Source organism: Macaca fascicularis, chromosome X (assembly GCF_037993035.2).
Source record: "Macaca fascicularis isolate 582-1 chromosome X, T2T-MFA8v1.1".
Lineage (NCBI taxonomy): Eukaryota > Metazoa > Chordata > Mammalia > Primates > Cercopithecidae > Macaca > Macaca fascicularis.
In genome coordinates, this window is record NC_088395.1 from 48528905 (window position 1) to 48544818 (window position 15914).

General features: G+C 45.3%; 1 protein-coding gene and 1 pseudogene across 2 annotated transcripts; one reads left to right on the forward strand and one right to left on the reverse strand.

Moving 5' to 3' along the window:
- Positions 1–558: 558 nt before the first annotated feature.
- Positions 559–2831, reverse strand: LOC102122022 (ornithine aminotransferase, mitochondrial-like; annotated as a pseudogene).
- A 920-nt stretch (positions 2832–3751) lies between these two features.
- LOC102123260 (protein SSX4-like) lies at positions 3752–12949 on the forward strand. 2 transcript variants are annotated; one of them, XM_045383233.2, is made up of 8 exons: positions 3752–3820; positions 4256–4370; positions 5036–5131; positions 6988–7037; positions 9026–9161; positions 10666–10743; positions 11511–11615; positions 12388–12949. In XM_045383233.2, the coding sequence occupies exons 1-7, from the start codon at positions 3752–3754 to the stop codon at positions 11609–11611; spliced, it is 645 nt and encodes a 214-aa protein (XP_045239168.2). In that variant the 3' UTR covers positions 11612–11615; positions 12388–12949. The 2 variants fall into 2 exon arrangements, with proteins under 2 accessions (XP_045239168.2, XP_073885294.1); XM_074029193.1 differs by lacking the exons at positions 10666–10743; positions 11511–11615; positions 12388–12949 and adding an exon at positions 9559–9605.
- Positions 12950–15914: the final 2965 nt, after the last annotated feature.

Sequence of the window (15914 nt, forward strand, 5' to 3'; positions counted from 1 at the left end):
ATTCAGGAATGTTAAACACTAATTCTTAATTGAAAATGATGACATCCATAGAATACATCCTGGTGTTAGCCAACATCAGGTTTACTTAATATTGGTATTTTATATATGCTTAACTATTCATCCTTCCTAAAATTCAATGATAACAATGATTTGAATTTATAAGGTGAAGCCATTTATGTAATACCCCAGATATAACATTTTCAAATACAAAACATTTATACTAGCATGGAAATTATAAAAACATACATAAATTATACTGAAGGATGTGATTTAAAGGCTATCTATATACATAGATGTGTTTCACCTTAGAAAGTACACATGCACATCAAAACATTCACTGAATATAAATGCCATTAAGTTCTCTTACTTACGTTACAAAGCAAAGGGCCAGTTCATAAATGTTGTTCTAGTATGTATCAACTGCAAAAAACACATATTCCACAAAAAGGTTTTGAAGACACATGGGAGTGGGATGTGCCCACATTAAGAGCAGAGCTTTTACAGGACCACCTGTCTCTCCAGCCGGCTCCCAGCGACCACTGAAAACAGCTGCTACCCTCAGAACAACAAGATGGTGTTGTTAATGATAACGATGGACCCTGGAATCTCATTCTCCTTGACCACCAGCGGAGGCGAAATCTGATGATGTCGCCATGGGTTGGTTTGGCCAGAAGTCCATTATCTTGAAGTCTAGACACACTTTCCAAGTATCACAATCTTTGGTTTCTTTAATAACAATAGCGTTTAATAATTCTTTTCCTCGCTGGGCTCAGTGGCTCACACCTGTAATCCCAACACTTTGGGAGGCTAAGGTGGGTGGATCAGCTGAGGTCAGGAGTTTGAGACCGGCCTGGCCAACATGGTGAAACTCTGTCTCTACTAAAAAATACAAAAGTTAGCCAGGCATAGTGGTGCGTGCCTGTAATCCTAGCTACTTAGGAGGCTGAGGCAGGCGAATCACTTGAACCCAGGAGGCAGAGGCTGCAGTGAGCCAAGATCACGCCATTGCAATCCAGCCTGGGCAACCACAGTGAACCTGTGACTTAAGTAAATAAATAAATAAAATAATTATTTTCTTCTTACAGCAGTTACAACATCAGAAGGCAGCTTCATGGGTTCATTTCTCAAGATAATACCTATTTTTTTCTGCATTTTCAGCAAGGTTTTCTTCTAAAACTTCAAGGGCTACGATGGCCACTTGGCAGCCTAGTGGATTGCCACCGTATGTGGACCCATGTTCTTCTGGCTTAATGGTCAGCATTATGTCATCATTCCACAGCAGCGCAGACACAGATTGTCAGCCCCCAGAAAGGGCCTTTCTAAGGAGGACTATATCAGGTCTGACATTTTCATGATCAACAATTAGCCATCTATCAGTTCTGGCCACTCCTGTATGTATTTCATCAACAATAAACAGAACCAAGCTGGGATCATGAGATGGGACAAGAGTAAGTTAAAATACCACAAAGCTTACTATTGTTACAGAGATTCAGCTGGTCTTTCTTGTCTGTCTGTCTTTCTTTCTTTCTTTCTTTCTTTCTTTCTTTCTTTCCTTCCTTCCTTCCTCCCTCCCTTCCTTCTTCCCTTCCTTCTTCCCTTTCCTTCCCTTTCCTTCCCTTCCCTTCCTTCTTCTCTTCCCTTCTTCCCTTCCCATCTTCCCTTCCGTCTTCCCTTCCCTTTCTTCCCTTCCCTCTTCCCTTCCCTTCTCCCTTCCCTTCTCCCTTCCCTTCCCTTCCCTTCTCCCATCCCTTCTCCCTTGCCTTCCTTTTCTTTTCAACAGTTTATCTCTGTGGCCCAGGCTGGAGTGCAGTGGTGGGATCTCAGCTCAATGCAACCTCCCCTTCCCGGGTTCGAATCATTGAGTGAGCCCAGGAGGTCAAGACCAGCCTGGGAAAAATAGCAAAAGGCAGGGTGGTGCATGCCTGTAGTCCCGAGGCCGAGGGGGGAGGATTACTTGAGCCCAGGAGGTAGAGACTAGCCTGGACAACATAGCAAAACTGTCTCTACTAGAAAAATTAAAAATATTAGAAGGGGCTGGGTGGTGTATGCCTGTGGTCCCGAGGCTGAGGCAGGAGGATTGCTTGAGCCCAGGAGGTCAAGGCCAGCCTGGCCAACATAGTGAAACCCCATTTCTACTAACAACAAGGACAACAAAAAATAGCATGGGCAGGGTGGCTCACCCCTGTAGTTCCGAGCCTGAGGTGGGAAGATTGCTTGAGCCCAGAAGGTCAATATCAGCCTGGTCAACATAGCGAAAGCCTGTCTCTCCTAAAAAAATTATCAGGGCAGAATGGCACACGCCTGTAGTCCTGAGGCCGAGGCAGAAGCATCGCTTGAGCCCAGGAGATTGAGGCCAGTCTGTGCAACATAGCGAAACCGGTTTCTACTGAAAAAAAAAAAAATACCGTGGGCAAGGTGGTGCATGCCTGTAGACCCCAGGCTGAGGCGGGAGGATCTCTTGAGCCCAGGAGATTGAAGCCAGCCTGGCCAACATAGAGAAACCCGGTTTTAACTACAAAAAAAAAAAAAAAAAACGTGGGCAAGGTGGCGCATGCCTATAGTACTGAGAACGAGGTGGGAGGATTGGCCAAGGCGGACGTAATCAATACCACAATCACATCCCGTAAGTAAATACCTTTTCCTCTCTCCAGGACTACAGGTAAAGGATGGTAATTGTGTGCACCATACTTAGATTCCCTTCCAAAAATGCAATCAGAGGTTGGAGGGCCTTGGACGGATTTTTTAGTTCCAACAGATGTAGAAGCCACTGAAGAATGAATGTCACGACGAAGCACAGCAAACCTCCGCAAATGTGCTAGTTTGGAAAACATTGTGTCTTTCAAGTAGAAAAATCACAAATCGACTATTGTTTTCTTCCCATGGTTCAGACTAAAATACAGATGTTTAACGCAAGATCCAGGGACGGTCTTCAGAGATATCAAAATCTCCTGATGGCACCTGAGGACCACCTACTTTGTCACACAAAGTGTGGATGGAGGAGGCAACAATATTCTGCAATGTCACTGCCCAAGGATGATGGACCAATCAGGGCAGTTAGTGAACTCCATCTGGCCAATTAGAAGTCAGGACAGTAGGCGGAACAAGCGAAGCTGATTTGGCGTCTATCAGTCCAGGCTCCAGGGAAAGAACCTTCTCAAAAGCGGGGCGGAGACTCTGATTTTCCCGCCAAAAGCATCCCCTTGGATTGGCTACTTTAAGTTCAGAGTGCGCATGCTCTGATTTGCTCTTTTGATTCTTCCACAATCAGGGTAAGCGTGCGCTGATTTTCTCCTTCCCTTCTTCCTACCCATCCCCTCCCCCGTGGTGCATTTCTTATCTAGCGTTAATAATGTGTTTATATGAGGCAGGTCGCCATCTCAACTCCTTCCTGTCCGTTTCTAACTTTTTCAGGTATGGTATTTTTCCTAGGAACTCTGTAGTAACTTAAGAAATTTGGGCGGAGCGCGGTGGCTCACGCTTGTAATCCCAGCACTTTGGAGGCCACAGGAGGTGGATCGCTTGAACCTGGGAGGTGGAGGTTACAGTGAGCCAGGGTCATGCCACTGCAACACGCCTAAGCAACAGAGCGAAAACCTGTCTCAAAAAAAAAAAAAAAAAAAAAAAAACTCACTCAAATCATTCCTTTGGCTCCGGGACTACAGGCACACACCACCCTGCCCGGAGCACCAAAGGTCCTGTGGCTGGAAAGACTCAGGCTGTTTCTCTTGCAGATCAGACTGCTCCCGGTGCCATGAACGGAGACAACACCTTTGCAAGGAGACCCAGGGATGATGCTCAAATATCAGAGAAGATACAAAAGGTGAGGCGACCTGGAGGGGGCAGAGTAGTGGCCCAGGGGACAGTGTGGGGTGAGTAGGTTTCTGAGGGGGAGAGGACAGAGGTACTAGGGACAAGGAGCAGGGTCTCGGGGGAGATCTGGACCCTTGGGAGCCTCCCACCCTCGCTCTGTCATCACCTAGCATCCCTGGAGACAAGTCTGTGATCTTGCACTTCATTTGGTGACTCTCAGTCCACTCTGGAAGGTGGGAAGAGAGTCAGCCAGCAGCATTAAAGCCCTACTGTGTGACAGGGGAGAAGCTAGGGTAGGTCCCCATGTTCTCTCGGTTAACCATGGCATCAACCAGGACGGATTATCATCCCCACTTCCTAGATCCAGCACACAGGAAGTGGCTCCAGCTGAATGGCAGACATGCCTAGCTGAGTCACCGCCAGAATTTCTTTTTTTTTTTTCCAGGCCTTCGATGATATTGCCCAGTACTTCTCTAAGAAAGAGTGGGAAAAGATGAAAGCCTCAGAGAAAATCATCTATGTGTATATGAAGATAAACTATGAGGTCATGACTAAACTAGGTAACAGAAAGTTCTAGGTACACAGAAGTCTGGGGACACATGAGCATCCCTTTTCCTGCTTTGGCTACTTCTTAGGCTACAGAAAGTACCCCACATTTTCATTTTGTGTAGGGAAAAATCGCAAGGCAGCTTCTGGGTGTTCTGCTCTTCTGTATCCTGCAGGGCTGAGGGCAGGGACTGGCCACAGTGGAGCTCATACCTGTATCCTGCTCATACCGTCTTTTCTGATGAGCCCAGCTGTCTCTGTGGCATCCCTCCATCCCCTCAACCAACACACATACCCTCCCTTCCGTATCTTGGCTTGTCTCTCTCTCTCTCTCTCTCTCTTTTTTTTTTTCTATGAGTCAGTCTCACTCTGTCACCTAGGCTAGAGTGCAGTAGTGCAATCATAGCTCACTGCAGCCTTGAACTCCTGAGCTCAAGCAATCCTCCTGCCCAGCCTGTGGAAAAGCTGAGGCTACAGGCACGTGCCACCATGCGGAACTAATTTTATTTTATATTTTGTAGATATAGAGGTCTCTCTATGTTGCCCAGGCTCGTGTTGAGTGCCTCGCCTCAAGCAATCCTCCAGCCTCAGCCTCCCAAAGTGCTGGTACTACAGACATGAGCCACCGTGCCAGGCCTAAGCTTGTCTCTTAAAGAATAAACATTTTGCTTCTTTCTAGGTTTCAAGGTCACCCTCCCACCTTTCATGTGTAGTAAACGGGCTGCAGACTTCCACAGGAATGATTTTGATAACGATAGAAACCGCGGGAATCAGGGTGAGTAGATGGGAAGGGGCTGGAAAGGGTCTCCTCAAGCCCAGTTGCTTTTCAGCTCAGCGACCTGGGAAAGATCCTCAGACGTTTGTTCCCTCATACACATCAGGGCTGAGTGAAAAAAGAAATTGCATGCAGAAAATTAATTACAGAGGCCAATCATATAAAATTCTAAAACATGCAAAACAAGAAAATATATTTTTATGGATAATAAGTAAATGGTAAATGTATACAAACCTGAATGTGAATAAAAAGCCATCAAATTAAGGTGACTGGCTGTAGTGGAGGAGGGAGGGAGGGCATGGATTGGTGAGTGCTGCACAGACAGCTTCAGCTGTGACTTATTGATAGTATGTTTTGCGTTTTTTGGGTTTTTTTTGTTTGTTTGTTTTGTTTTGTTTTTGAGTTTCGCTCTTGTCACCCAGCCTGGAGTGCAATAGCAAAATCTGAGCTCACTGCAACCTGCACCTCTCAGGTTCAAGCAATTCTGCTGCCTCAACCTCCCAAGTAGCTGGGATTACAGGCACCCACCCCCACATCCAGCTAATTTTTGTATTTTTGGTAGAGACAGGGTTTCACCATGTTGGCCGGTCTGACCTCAAACTACATGACCTCAGGTGATCCACTTGCCTCAGCCTCCCAAAGTGCTGGGATTACAGGCATGAGCTACCACTCCTGGACTGTTTATACTATTGCTAATATTCTGAATAAATAAATCAGATCTAAGATAACTGTGAGGTAATGTTGAGACCCGACTGGACTCAATTTTATTCCCCATACTTTTCTGTGGGTTTGAAATATTTCTTTTTTAAAGAACGTGTTGTTCTTCCTAAGCACTGTTAATGAATCAAAGGACATTTAAGAAAATGTTAAAGGTGAAAAAAAGAAAATGTTAAAACTGTAGATCCGCCAAAAACTTCCAGAGTTTGTTTCATTAACAGCATGTGGGTATTGAATAAGTATCTTAAGAGAGGGTGATGAACACATTATGTAATAAAGATCGCTGTTTCTCTGTATTTTATCAAAACCAAATAGTCCTCACATTCTGCAACAACCCCTGTTCTCCGTGTTGAGCTTGGAAGAGGGTTTGAAAGAGTGATCCCTTATCCAACACACAGAGAGCTTTCCCACTTCTCAGTGAGCAGAGATAATATAGGGTGAAAAACAGACGGGTTCTTGAGTAGAGATCTTTGTGCATTTCAGCAATATAAAGGGGACATATGTGTTTACCTGCTCTTCTGCTCTGAGAACACAGTTATAAGACGAGGTCAAAATGTCCAAACTGTCTCCAATAGACCTATTACTCCCCAACTAAACAGGCCAGATTCTACCATCTCCCACAATCACTATAAGAGGTCTGAAAATCCAGTGCTTGAGTATCTGCCAAGTTTTTGACATTAAAGGAGTGTCTTTATACTGAAAATATTTCAGAGCCACTGGACTAAGTCATCCATGGGTTCGTCACACATTTAACAGCTTAATTGGCATACCATAAGATTCACCCATTTCAAGTGTAGAGAGATTTTCAGCTGTTGCACATCTTGAGTGGATACAGTTCAGATTCCTAAACAATCAATTTAACTATTTGGGAAAAAGTAAAAGACACGTAATGAAATAAGATGAGACTGTGATGGGATTTAGTTCCCATTTGATAAACCATAAGATGGATAATTCTGAGCTGATGCCACAGATAAATGCAGTAACCATTACTAAACATAATTCAGAAGCAAATTTCAAATAACTCCTCAACAATGAGTGGACTCATAACCCTCTGCTGCAGCATACCCTGATACTACAGAAGTCTCTCTAGTTTGGAAATCTTTACCAACAAAGAAAAATTCTGATGTATTCTCTTTCAGTTGAACATCCTCAGATGACTTCCGGCAGGCTCCAGGGAATCTTCCCAAAGGTGAGTATCTCTCAAATCTAAAGGACCAGAGAAGCTTTGTCCCTCCACAGATGCAAACACTGGTAACAGTGGGAGAATATAAAAAATGCCCTCACTGCCTCCTTCTCCCCATGTGTATCACAACACCTGATGTAGCACCGACAGCTTGATAATACTAACAGTTGTGATCCTTGATACTTCTTTTGTTTTCATAGTGATGCCAGATACTATTTTAAACAGTTCACATGGGTTAATTTATTTAATCCTTAAGAAGACCTCTATGATGTTGTTTCTGTTATTATCTCCAGATGATAATGAGTCACACACTTCAGTTGTCGTCCATAGAAAAGCCATGTGACTTGGCGCAAATGTTCTAAGTTCTCTGAGTTTCAGATTCCTGGTCCATGAAATGGAAGTAAAGAATCATACATAGTTCATGTTTTAGATCCTAGTTATCAGCAACATAATAATAAAATGAGGCTATCGGGGTACAGAGATTTTAAAGAATTTCCTGGGGCGCAGTGGCAGTGGTAGTCTAATTCAGAGTTCCAAGCCATTTAAAGCTCATTAACGTTTGCATTTTTTTATGAAGTTCAGATGTTGCTCACTAGGGCTTTACCCCATAGAGCCTGCTGGTGCTTCAGCTGAGACACCCACTCTCACAACAGGAAGGACCAGCTGGCCTCTGATCTGTTACTGGGGCCACTTGCATGGCTTAGGAATTGCTTTGACTGTTGGCCCCTCCCTACTGTGAGCTCCTTGAGGGCCTTGTCTGCACCTGGGGCATCCAGGAAGCCCCAGTCCCAGCCCAGGGGATCCCTCGGAGGCTCCTGAATGAGTGATCCCACAAGTGCAGATTCAACTCTGGTTTAGAGGGTAAAGGAATCTGGGAGTTGGGTTGCCAGTGTGGAGACCAAATTCAAAGAGGATCATCAAAAGTATTAGTTTTTTTATTATTACTGCATTTAAACAGTGTTTACAAGCTCAGAGAGCACTTTCCCTTAGCCTATTTTACATGTGTTGTTGACTATTTTGTAAGTGAGGAAGCTGAATAAAAAGTAGCTTAAGGGCCGGGTGCGGTGGCTCACAATTGTAATCCCAGCACTTTGAGAAGCTGAGGCGGGTGGATCACGAGGTGAAGATATCAAGACCAACGTGTCCAACTTGGTGAAACCTCGTCTCTACTAAAGATAGAAAACTTAGCGGCGCGTGTTAGAGCCTGCCTGTAGTCCCAGATACTCTGGAGGCTGAGGCAGGAGAATTGTTTGAACCCGGGAGGCAGAGGTTACAGTGACCCGAGATCGTGCCACTGCACTCAAGCCTGGCAACAGAGCAAGACTCCGTGTCAAAAGAAAAAAAAAGGAAAAAAAAAGTAGGTTAAGACTGTTGGTCAGTGACACATCCCAATGTAACCAAAATTGGTATGGGTACCACCTTACTTATTTCCACATTCAATGTTGGTGCCTCTGTGGGGTGGTATGTCATATCTGGTACTGCTTTCTTTGCTGCCTAGATTAATTTCAGCAAACCATTTCTTTCTCTCTCCCTTCCCTGTATTCATCTCCCCACACTATCTTTCCCAGCAGTTTTTTGTCCCCCCTCTATGTTTTTACATTTACTCTCCCAGTAGCTGTCTACAAGCTTATATGGGATCCCTTGTATTTTATAGAAGCTCTTCCTTTTGTAGACCTTGTGAATTCTTAGAATGCTATTCTTCTCCAAATCTTCTGTATATGACGCTCTCAATTACATGGAGATTTTTGCTGTTTGCAAGAATGTCAGTCTTAAAAGACTGTGAAGATAAGCATTCTATCCCTGGAAAGCCCATTCATTTAGGCCATTCCTTTCCCTTCTAACCTCCCAGGTTTCTCCTAATATAGGGCTATGTAACTCTCCCAGTGTTGTTGAGAACATTGATTAAGGTAATGCATGTGAAGACGCTTTGTAAGCTCTAAAGCACTATAGAAATGTCACTGATACTGTTTATCTGTGACCTTCACATTATAAAGATCATGCCCAAGAAGCCAGCAGAGAAAGAAAATGATTTGAAGCAAGTGGCAGAGGCATCTGGCCCACGAAATGGTGGGAAACAGCTGTGCCCCCCGAGGAAACCAAGTACCTCTGAGAAGATTAACAAGAGATCTGGTAAGAGGAAACAATTTGGGAACGACCCCTCTGGCTTCCCTGGCTATGTTCAGGTGTGGGGACTGGGTGTGTGGCATGGATCCCAGACAAGCCTGGGTCCAGGCTGGGCTGAGGAGCTCGCCCAGCTCCAGATGAGATGTTAGACATGACTTCCAGAGACATAGACTTGAGTTGTCACCCATACAAAAACCATGTGACTTGGGGCAAGTCTTCCAAATTTCCTCAGCGCCAGGTTCCTAGTCCATAAGATGGAAATAAAGAATCACAGTTCATAAGTTGTTTGGAAACATTACATTTAATCTAGAAGGCCTGATGACATGAAAGGTGCTCAATCAATTCTATCTGTGATGACCTGCAATCATATCTTACTCAGTTCAATGCCTGATACCCAATATAGATGTGCTTCAGAGATATTGCAGGTTCGGTTCCAGACCACTGCAATAAAGTGAGTCACACACATTTTTTATTTTTGGTTTTGCAGTGCATAAAAACATTATGTTTACACTATACTGCAGTCTACTAAGTGTGCAATAGCATTATGTCTAAAAATGTACATACCTTAATTTTAAAATAATTCATTGTTAAAAATGCTAACAATCTTCTGAGCCTTCAGTGAGTCACACTCTTTTTGCTGGTGGAGGGTCTTGCCACAGTGTTGATGGCTGCTGGCTGATCAAAGTGTTGGTTGCTGAAGGGTGGAGTGGCTGTGGCAGTTTCTTAAAATAACACAACAATGAAATTTGCCACATCAATTAGCTCTCCCTTTCTTGAAGGATTTCTCTGTAGTATGTGATGCTATTGGATAGCATTTTACCCACAGTGGAACTTCTTTCAAAGTTGGAGTCAATCCACTCTAGCTATGAAAGTCCTAGATGGCATCTCCTTCCAATAGAAGGCTATTTTATCTACATTGAAAATCTGTTGTTTAGTGTAGCCACCTCCATTAGTGATCTTAGCTAGATCTTCTGGGTAAGTTGCTGCAGCTTCTCCATCAGGGTTTGCTGCTTCACCTTGCACTTTTATGTTATGGAGACGGCTTCTTTCCTTAAACCTCACAAACCACCCTCTTCTAGCTTCACACGTTTCTCCTGCAGCTTCTTCACCTCTCTCAGCTTTCATGGACTTGAAGAGGGTTTGGGTCTTGCTCTGAATTAGACTCTGGCTTAAGGGAGTGTTGCAGCTGTTTTCATCTTCTATCCTGACCACTCAAACTTTCTCTATTTCAGCAGTAACGCAGTTTTGCTTTCTTATTCTTGTGTTCACTGGAGTATTAGTATTATTATTTCCTTCAAGAACTTTTCCTTTGCATTCACGGCTTGGCTGTTTGGTGCAAGAGGCGGAGCTTTCAGCCTGTCTTGGCTTTCCGCATGCCTTCCTCACTCAGCTTAGCCATTTCTAGCTTCTGATTTAAAGTGAGAGACATGCGACTCTTCCTTTCATTTGAACACTTAGCGGCCATTGTAGGGTTGTTCACTGTCCTAATTTCAGTATTGCTATGTCTCAGGAAATAGGGAGGCCCAAGAAAAGGAAGAGAAGCAGGGAAGAGCTCATCCGTGGAGCAGTCAGACCACACACAACATTGGTCAATTAAGTTTCTCATCTTCTATGGGTGCAGTTCCTGGTACCCCCAAAACAATTACATAGAACAGGGTGATTATAGTCAATAATAACTTAATCGTACATTTTTTAAAAAACTAAAAGAGTGTAAATGGATTTTTTGTAACACAAGGATAAATGTTTGAGGGCATGGAGACCCTATATTCCATGATGTGATTATTACGCATGGCATGCCTGTGTCAAAGCATCTCATGTACCCCATAAGAATATACACCTACTGTGGAACCACAAAAATAAAAAACAAAAATTATTTTAAAAGACTAAAGAACAACAAAACAATTGCAGTAATAATATCAAAGTTCACTGATGACAGATCACAATAACAGATATAATAATAATGGAAAAGTGTAAAATTGGTGAGAATTCCCCCCAAAAAATTGCAGCATATGCAAAGCACTATAAAAACGATGTGCCATAAAACAAGGTATGCCTGTGTGCCCTTAGCAAATACATGCAGCATGAAAGGAGGTATGGTTGAATGTTCCTGTAAGTGAAGAGGTTGGGAATCTAAACCTCACAACGGAAGGAGCCAGAAGCTAAAACTTTAACTGGCATTTGCACTGTACTGGTGTGGCTTTAAGATCTCAGCCTCTCTAAGCCAGAGAATGTGAAAACCTGGGTAAAGAAGGCCCATGGGCACTTGGGAGCGGGGAGGCATCTCCTTTTGAGAAAACAAAGCCTAACACTCTCCAACCTACCCAACCCTCATCTTCCAACTCTTCTCCATCATAGGACCCAAAAGGGGGAAACATGCCTGGACCCACAGACTGCGTGAGAGAAAGCAGCCGGTGATTTATGAAGAGATCAGCGACCCTGAGGAAGACGACGAGTAACTCCGTAAGTGAACCTTCAGCTCATCCCCCACATCCCTGCAGATGTGCTATTCTGTTACGGTACCGGTGTCCCATCTTGTCTCTTGTTCCCGAAATCATTCCCTTCTCATAATTTTCTAGGGTACAGCATTGAGGCTGAATGATGAGATTTCCCATGCTCTTTTCTTTCTATTTTTTTTTTTCTTTTTGAGAGGGAGTCTTGCTCTGTCGCCCAGGCTGGAGTGTAGTGGTGCAATCTTGGCTCACTGCAACTTGTGCCTCTCAGGTTCAAGCAATTCTCCTGCCTCAGCCTCCTGAGTAGCTGGGATTACAGGTGCGCACCACCACACCAGTGTAATTTTTGTATTTTTGGTAGAGATATTGGTCAGGCTGGTCTCAAACTCCTGACCTCGTGATCCACCTGCCTTGGCCTCCCAAAGTGCTGGGTTTACAGGGGCGAGCCACCGCGCCCGGCCGATTTCCCATACTCTTTCTACTCCCTGCTCTGTATATCCAGGGATGCTCCCTACCCAGGATGCTGTGGGTTCCCAAACCCCAGGTCAGCCCTGATACGCGGGCCACACCTTCCTCTAGCCTAGGAATTGATAACCCAGGAGAGGAAGTCACTGTGGCATGAGCAGATGGTTCACTTCGAGGAACCGTGGAAGGCGTGTGCAGGTCCTGAGGTAGGGCAGAATCAGAGTGTGCAGGGTCTGCAGGTCAGGAGGACTTGAGATTGAGTTGTCACACGGTGGGAACTCACTGCCACTTACTTTCCTTCTCTCTTCTTGCCTCAGCCTCAGGGATATGACACATGCCCACAATGAGAAGCAGAACGTGGTGACCTTTCACGAACATGGGCATGGCTGTGGACCCCTCGTCATCAGGTGTATAGCAAGTCAAAGCAAGTGTTCACAACAGTGAAAAGTTGAGCATCATTTTTCTTAGTGTGCCAAGAGTTCGATGTTAGCGTTTCCGTTGTATTTTCTTGCAGTGTGCCATCCTGTTAGATATTACCGTTTTCATTGATGAGCAAGACATACTTAATGCATATTTCGGTTTGTGTATCCATGCACCCACCTCAGAAAACAAGTATAGTCAGGTATTCTCTCCATAGAACAGAACTACCCTCCTTTCTCCCCAGATGTGACTACTGAGGTCAGGTCTGAGTGTATAATTTCTGATTTTCTCCTCTGCATTTACACCACACAGACACACACACACACACACACACACACACACACACACACACACACACCAAGTACCACTATAAGCATCTCCCATCTGCTTTTCTCCATTGCCATGCATCCTGCTCAAGCCCCCCTCACTCCATTTCCTGTTCAGCATGTACTCCCCTCATCCGACTCCCCTCTATCAGTCATTGACAGTTAATAAACATTTGCAAACGTTCCCCAGTTTTTGCTGCTCTCGTTATTGTGTACACAGCTCTGTGCATGTATGTGAATATTTCTTTAGGAAAGATTCTTAGAAGTGGAATGGCTGTATCAAAGGAGTCATTTATTCAACAAAACCCTAATGAGTGCATCCTCGTGCTGAGCGCTGTTCTAGGTGCTGGAGAGACATCAGGGAACAAGGCAGACAGATGTTCCTGACCACCATTCTAGAGGAGGATGTTTCCAGTTGTTGGTTTGTTTTTTCTAGAGATGGGGTCTTGCTCTGTCCAGGCTGGAGTGCAGTGGCATGATCATAGCTCAATGCAGCCTTGAACTCCTGGGCTCAAGCGATCCTCCCACCATGGCCTCCTAAAGTGCTGGGATTATAGGCATGAGGCACCGTGCCTGGCCTCCAGTTTTTATTTTGATGGAGACTAAACACTTCAGTCCTGGAGCAGGATTCTGCAGCAGGTGGTTGGGCATCTTGGCCTTCACGCTCTGAACAATTTTCGGGTTCTAGGGCTGGGACGGCCCATTTGGGAGTATGGGGGAGGAGACACAGATGAAATAGTCCTCTGGGTGATGTGGAGGAATGAGGAAGATGCGTGCACGGTAAACCCTGTGATGGACAGGGAATAGAAGAGTCCACTAGTCTCCATGCAGGGGAGCAACGGTGGGAAAGTCCCCTGGACAGAAGCATGAGACTGCCCATCAAGGGTCTCACCAACCAAGGGCCTGGGAGCTGGGGTGGGGACAATGATTTGGAATGTGACAGCTCTTTCTCACAGGTACCGTTACATGGTGCAGAGGGGAAACAAATGTGGGGAAGGGAAGGGCAGAGGGGAGTCTGTTTTCGAACAAACCATTGCGTGTGAATGAAGACATCAAGGCCTCCTGGTTCTCCCCAGCCTTGGAAGGAGGACACTATCATCATTATGCCTATATGATAGATGAGAGACGGAGTCCCAGACAGATGGTAGGCGTCTTGTCACAGGTCCCACAGCTGGCAGGTGCACCAGGGGCTGAGTTTGGAGCTCACTGACTTCAGAAACATTAAGGAGGACAGATGTGTGTGATGGAGGGAGGGAGAATTGAACAAGCCCCGGGTTCTGTCCCCAGTTGCAAGGTAGAGGTTTTGGGTTCATTTTCCCAAGACAAGGAGCACTCAGAGAGGGAGAGTGCAGGGAGGGAGAGGCAAACGTGGTCATAGTGGGGACAGTGGGAGACAGAGATATGCAGGGTGGGCAGAAGAGGGGCAGGCAAAGAAGCAGGGGAGACCCAAGGCCAAGTGTGGGCTGTCAGAGCCACCAGAGGGACAGGGTGCCAGGAAGGAGGTTGTGGGGCTCCAGGAGCAGCAGAGGTTCCCCAGATCTGTGAGCATGCCCTGCCTGGCACTGCAGGAAGAGGTGGCTGCCACCCAGGTCAGTGTGGACGTACCTCTACCTGTGACTCACAGAAAACAAATTCTATTTTATCCCAATATAGTTCTGTATTACACAAATGTAATATTCCGATACTAGATATTGAGTGCCTTATCCTCCACGCAAATAGAGGAGAGGATACCCTAAAAGAGATACTGAGGGATTTGATTTTTCTTTCTCCCTGGGAAGATGGGATCCATAAGTTGGGTTCCCCACCCTACAAGACAGGTGCAAGGAAGGGTAGCTGGAAGACTGTGAGTCATGACAGGGAACATTTTTCCTTAGGTTCCTTGAGGATATAAAGCTCCTGACTGTCTGTCTATCATGGATAAAGAGTGAACATGGTCCCCTCTCCACAAATGTGTTTCTCTCCTTCATTATTACTGTGAAGGGCTAAAGATACACCAAGTCCTGATACATCACATTTTTGTGTTATTTTTGAGACAGAATCGCACTCTGTCACCCAGGCTGGAGTGCAGTGATGCAAGTACAGCTCACTGCAACCTCAGTCTCCCAGGCTTAAGGGATTCTCCCACTTCAGCTTCCGAACTAGCTGGGACTACAGGCACATGCCACCATACCCAGCTAATTTTTGTGTTTTTGGTAGAAACGGCATGCAGTATGTTGCCCAGGCTGGTCTGGATCTCCTGGCCTCAGTCAATCCTGCTTCAGCCTCCCAAAGTGCTGGGATGACAAGTGTGAGCCACCTCACCAGGCCTTCACTTTCTTTAATGAGCAATTAGCAGAGTTTCATCTTAGAGGCAAAAGTGGCTACTGCCAGCCAAACTGTCTGTGGTGTTGGAGGGGAATCTGGCTGATTCAGACATTTCAAATGAACTTTTAAATTAACCTACCTGATGATTATCCTAAGGCCGTTTCCTGCTCCGTGATTTTTTGATTCAGGGTTTGGAGTTTTTCAGAGACTGTTACAAAGAGCATCTCCTGGCCGGGTGCGGTGACTTATGCTGTAACACCAGCACTTTGGGAGGCCGAAGCAGGCAGATCACTTAATGTCAGGAGTTTGAGACCAGCCTGGCCATCATGGTGAAACCCCCATCTCTACTAAAAATACAAAAATTAGCCGGCTGTGCTGGCAGCCTCCTGTGAATTCCAGTTAATGCAGGGGCTAAGGCAGGAGAATCACTTGAACACAGGAGACGGAGGTGCAGTGAGCCGAGATCACACCACTGCACTCCAGCCTGGGTGACAGAGTAAGTCTCCGTCTCAGAAAACAAACAGCATCTCTTACCTACAGTGATTTGAGCTGTGGTCTGTTCTCCTTGGGTTTCTCTATCAGTCTGATCCCATCTACTCTGTCTCCCTGGAATGCCTCAATATTTCTGGTGGACCACTGACACGCTTTCTTGTTTTCCTCTACTGTTAAGAATTGACCCTTGAAAACATTTTCTTCCCAGTTCAATGGAATGTTGAGTGGGGCACGGAATCTATCTGTCATCTTGCTCCAATCATCTGGTTTTAGATATTTTATGTACTTTTGTCACTATAAAC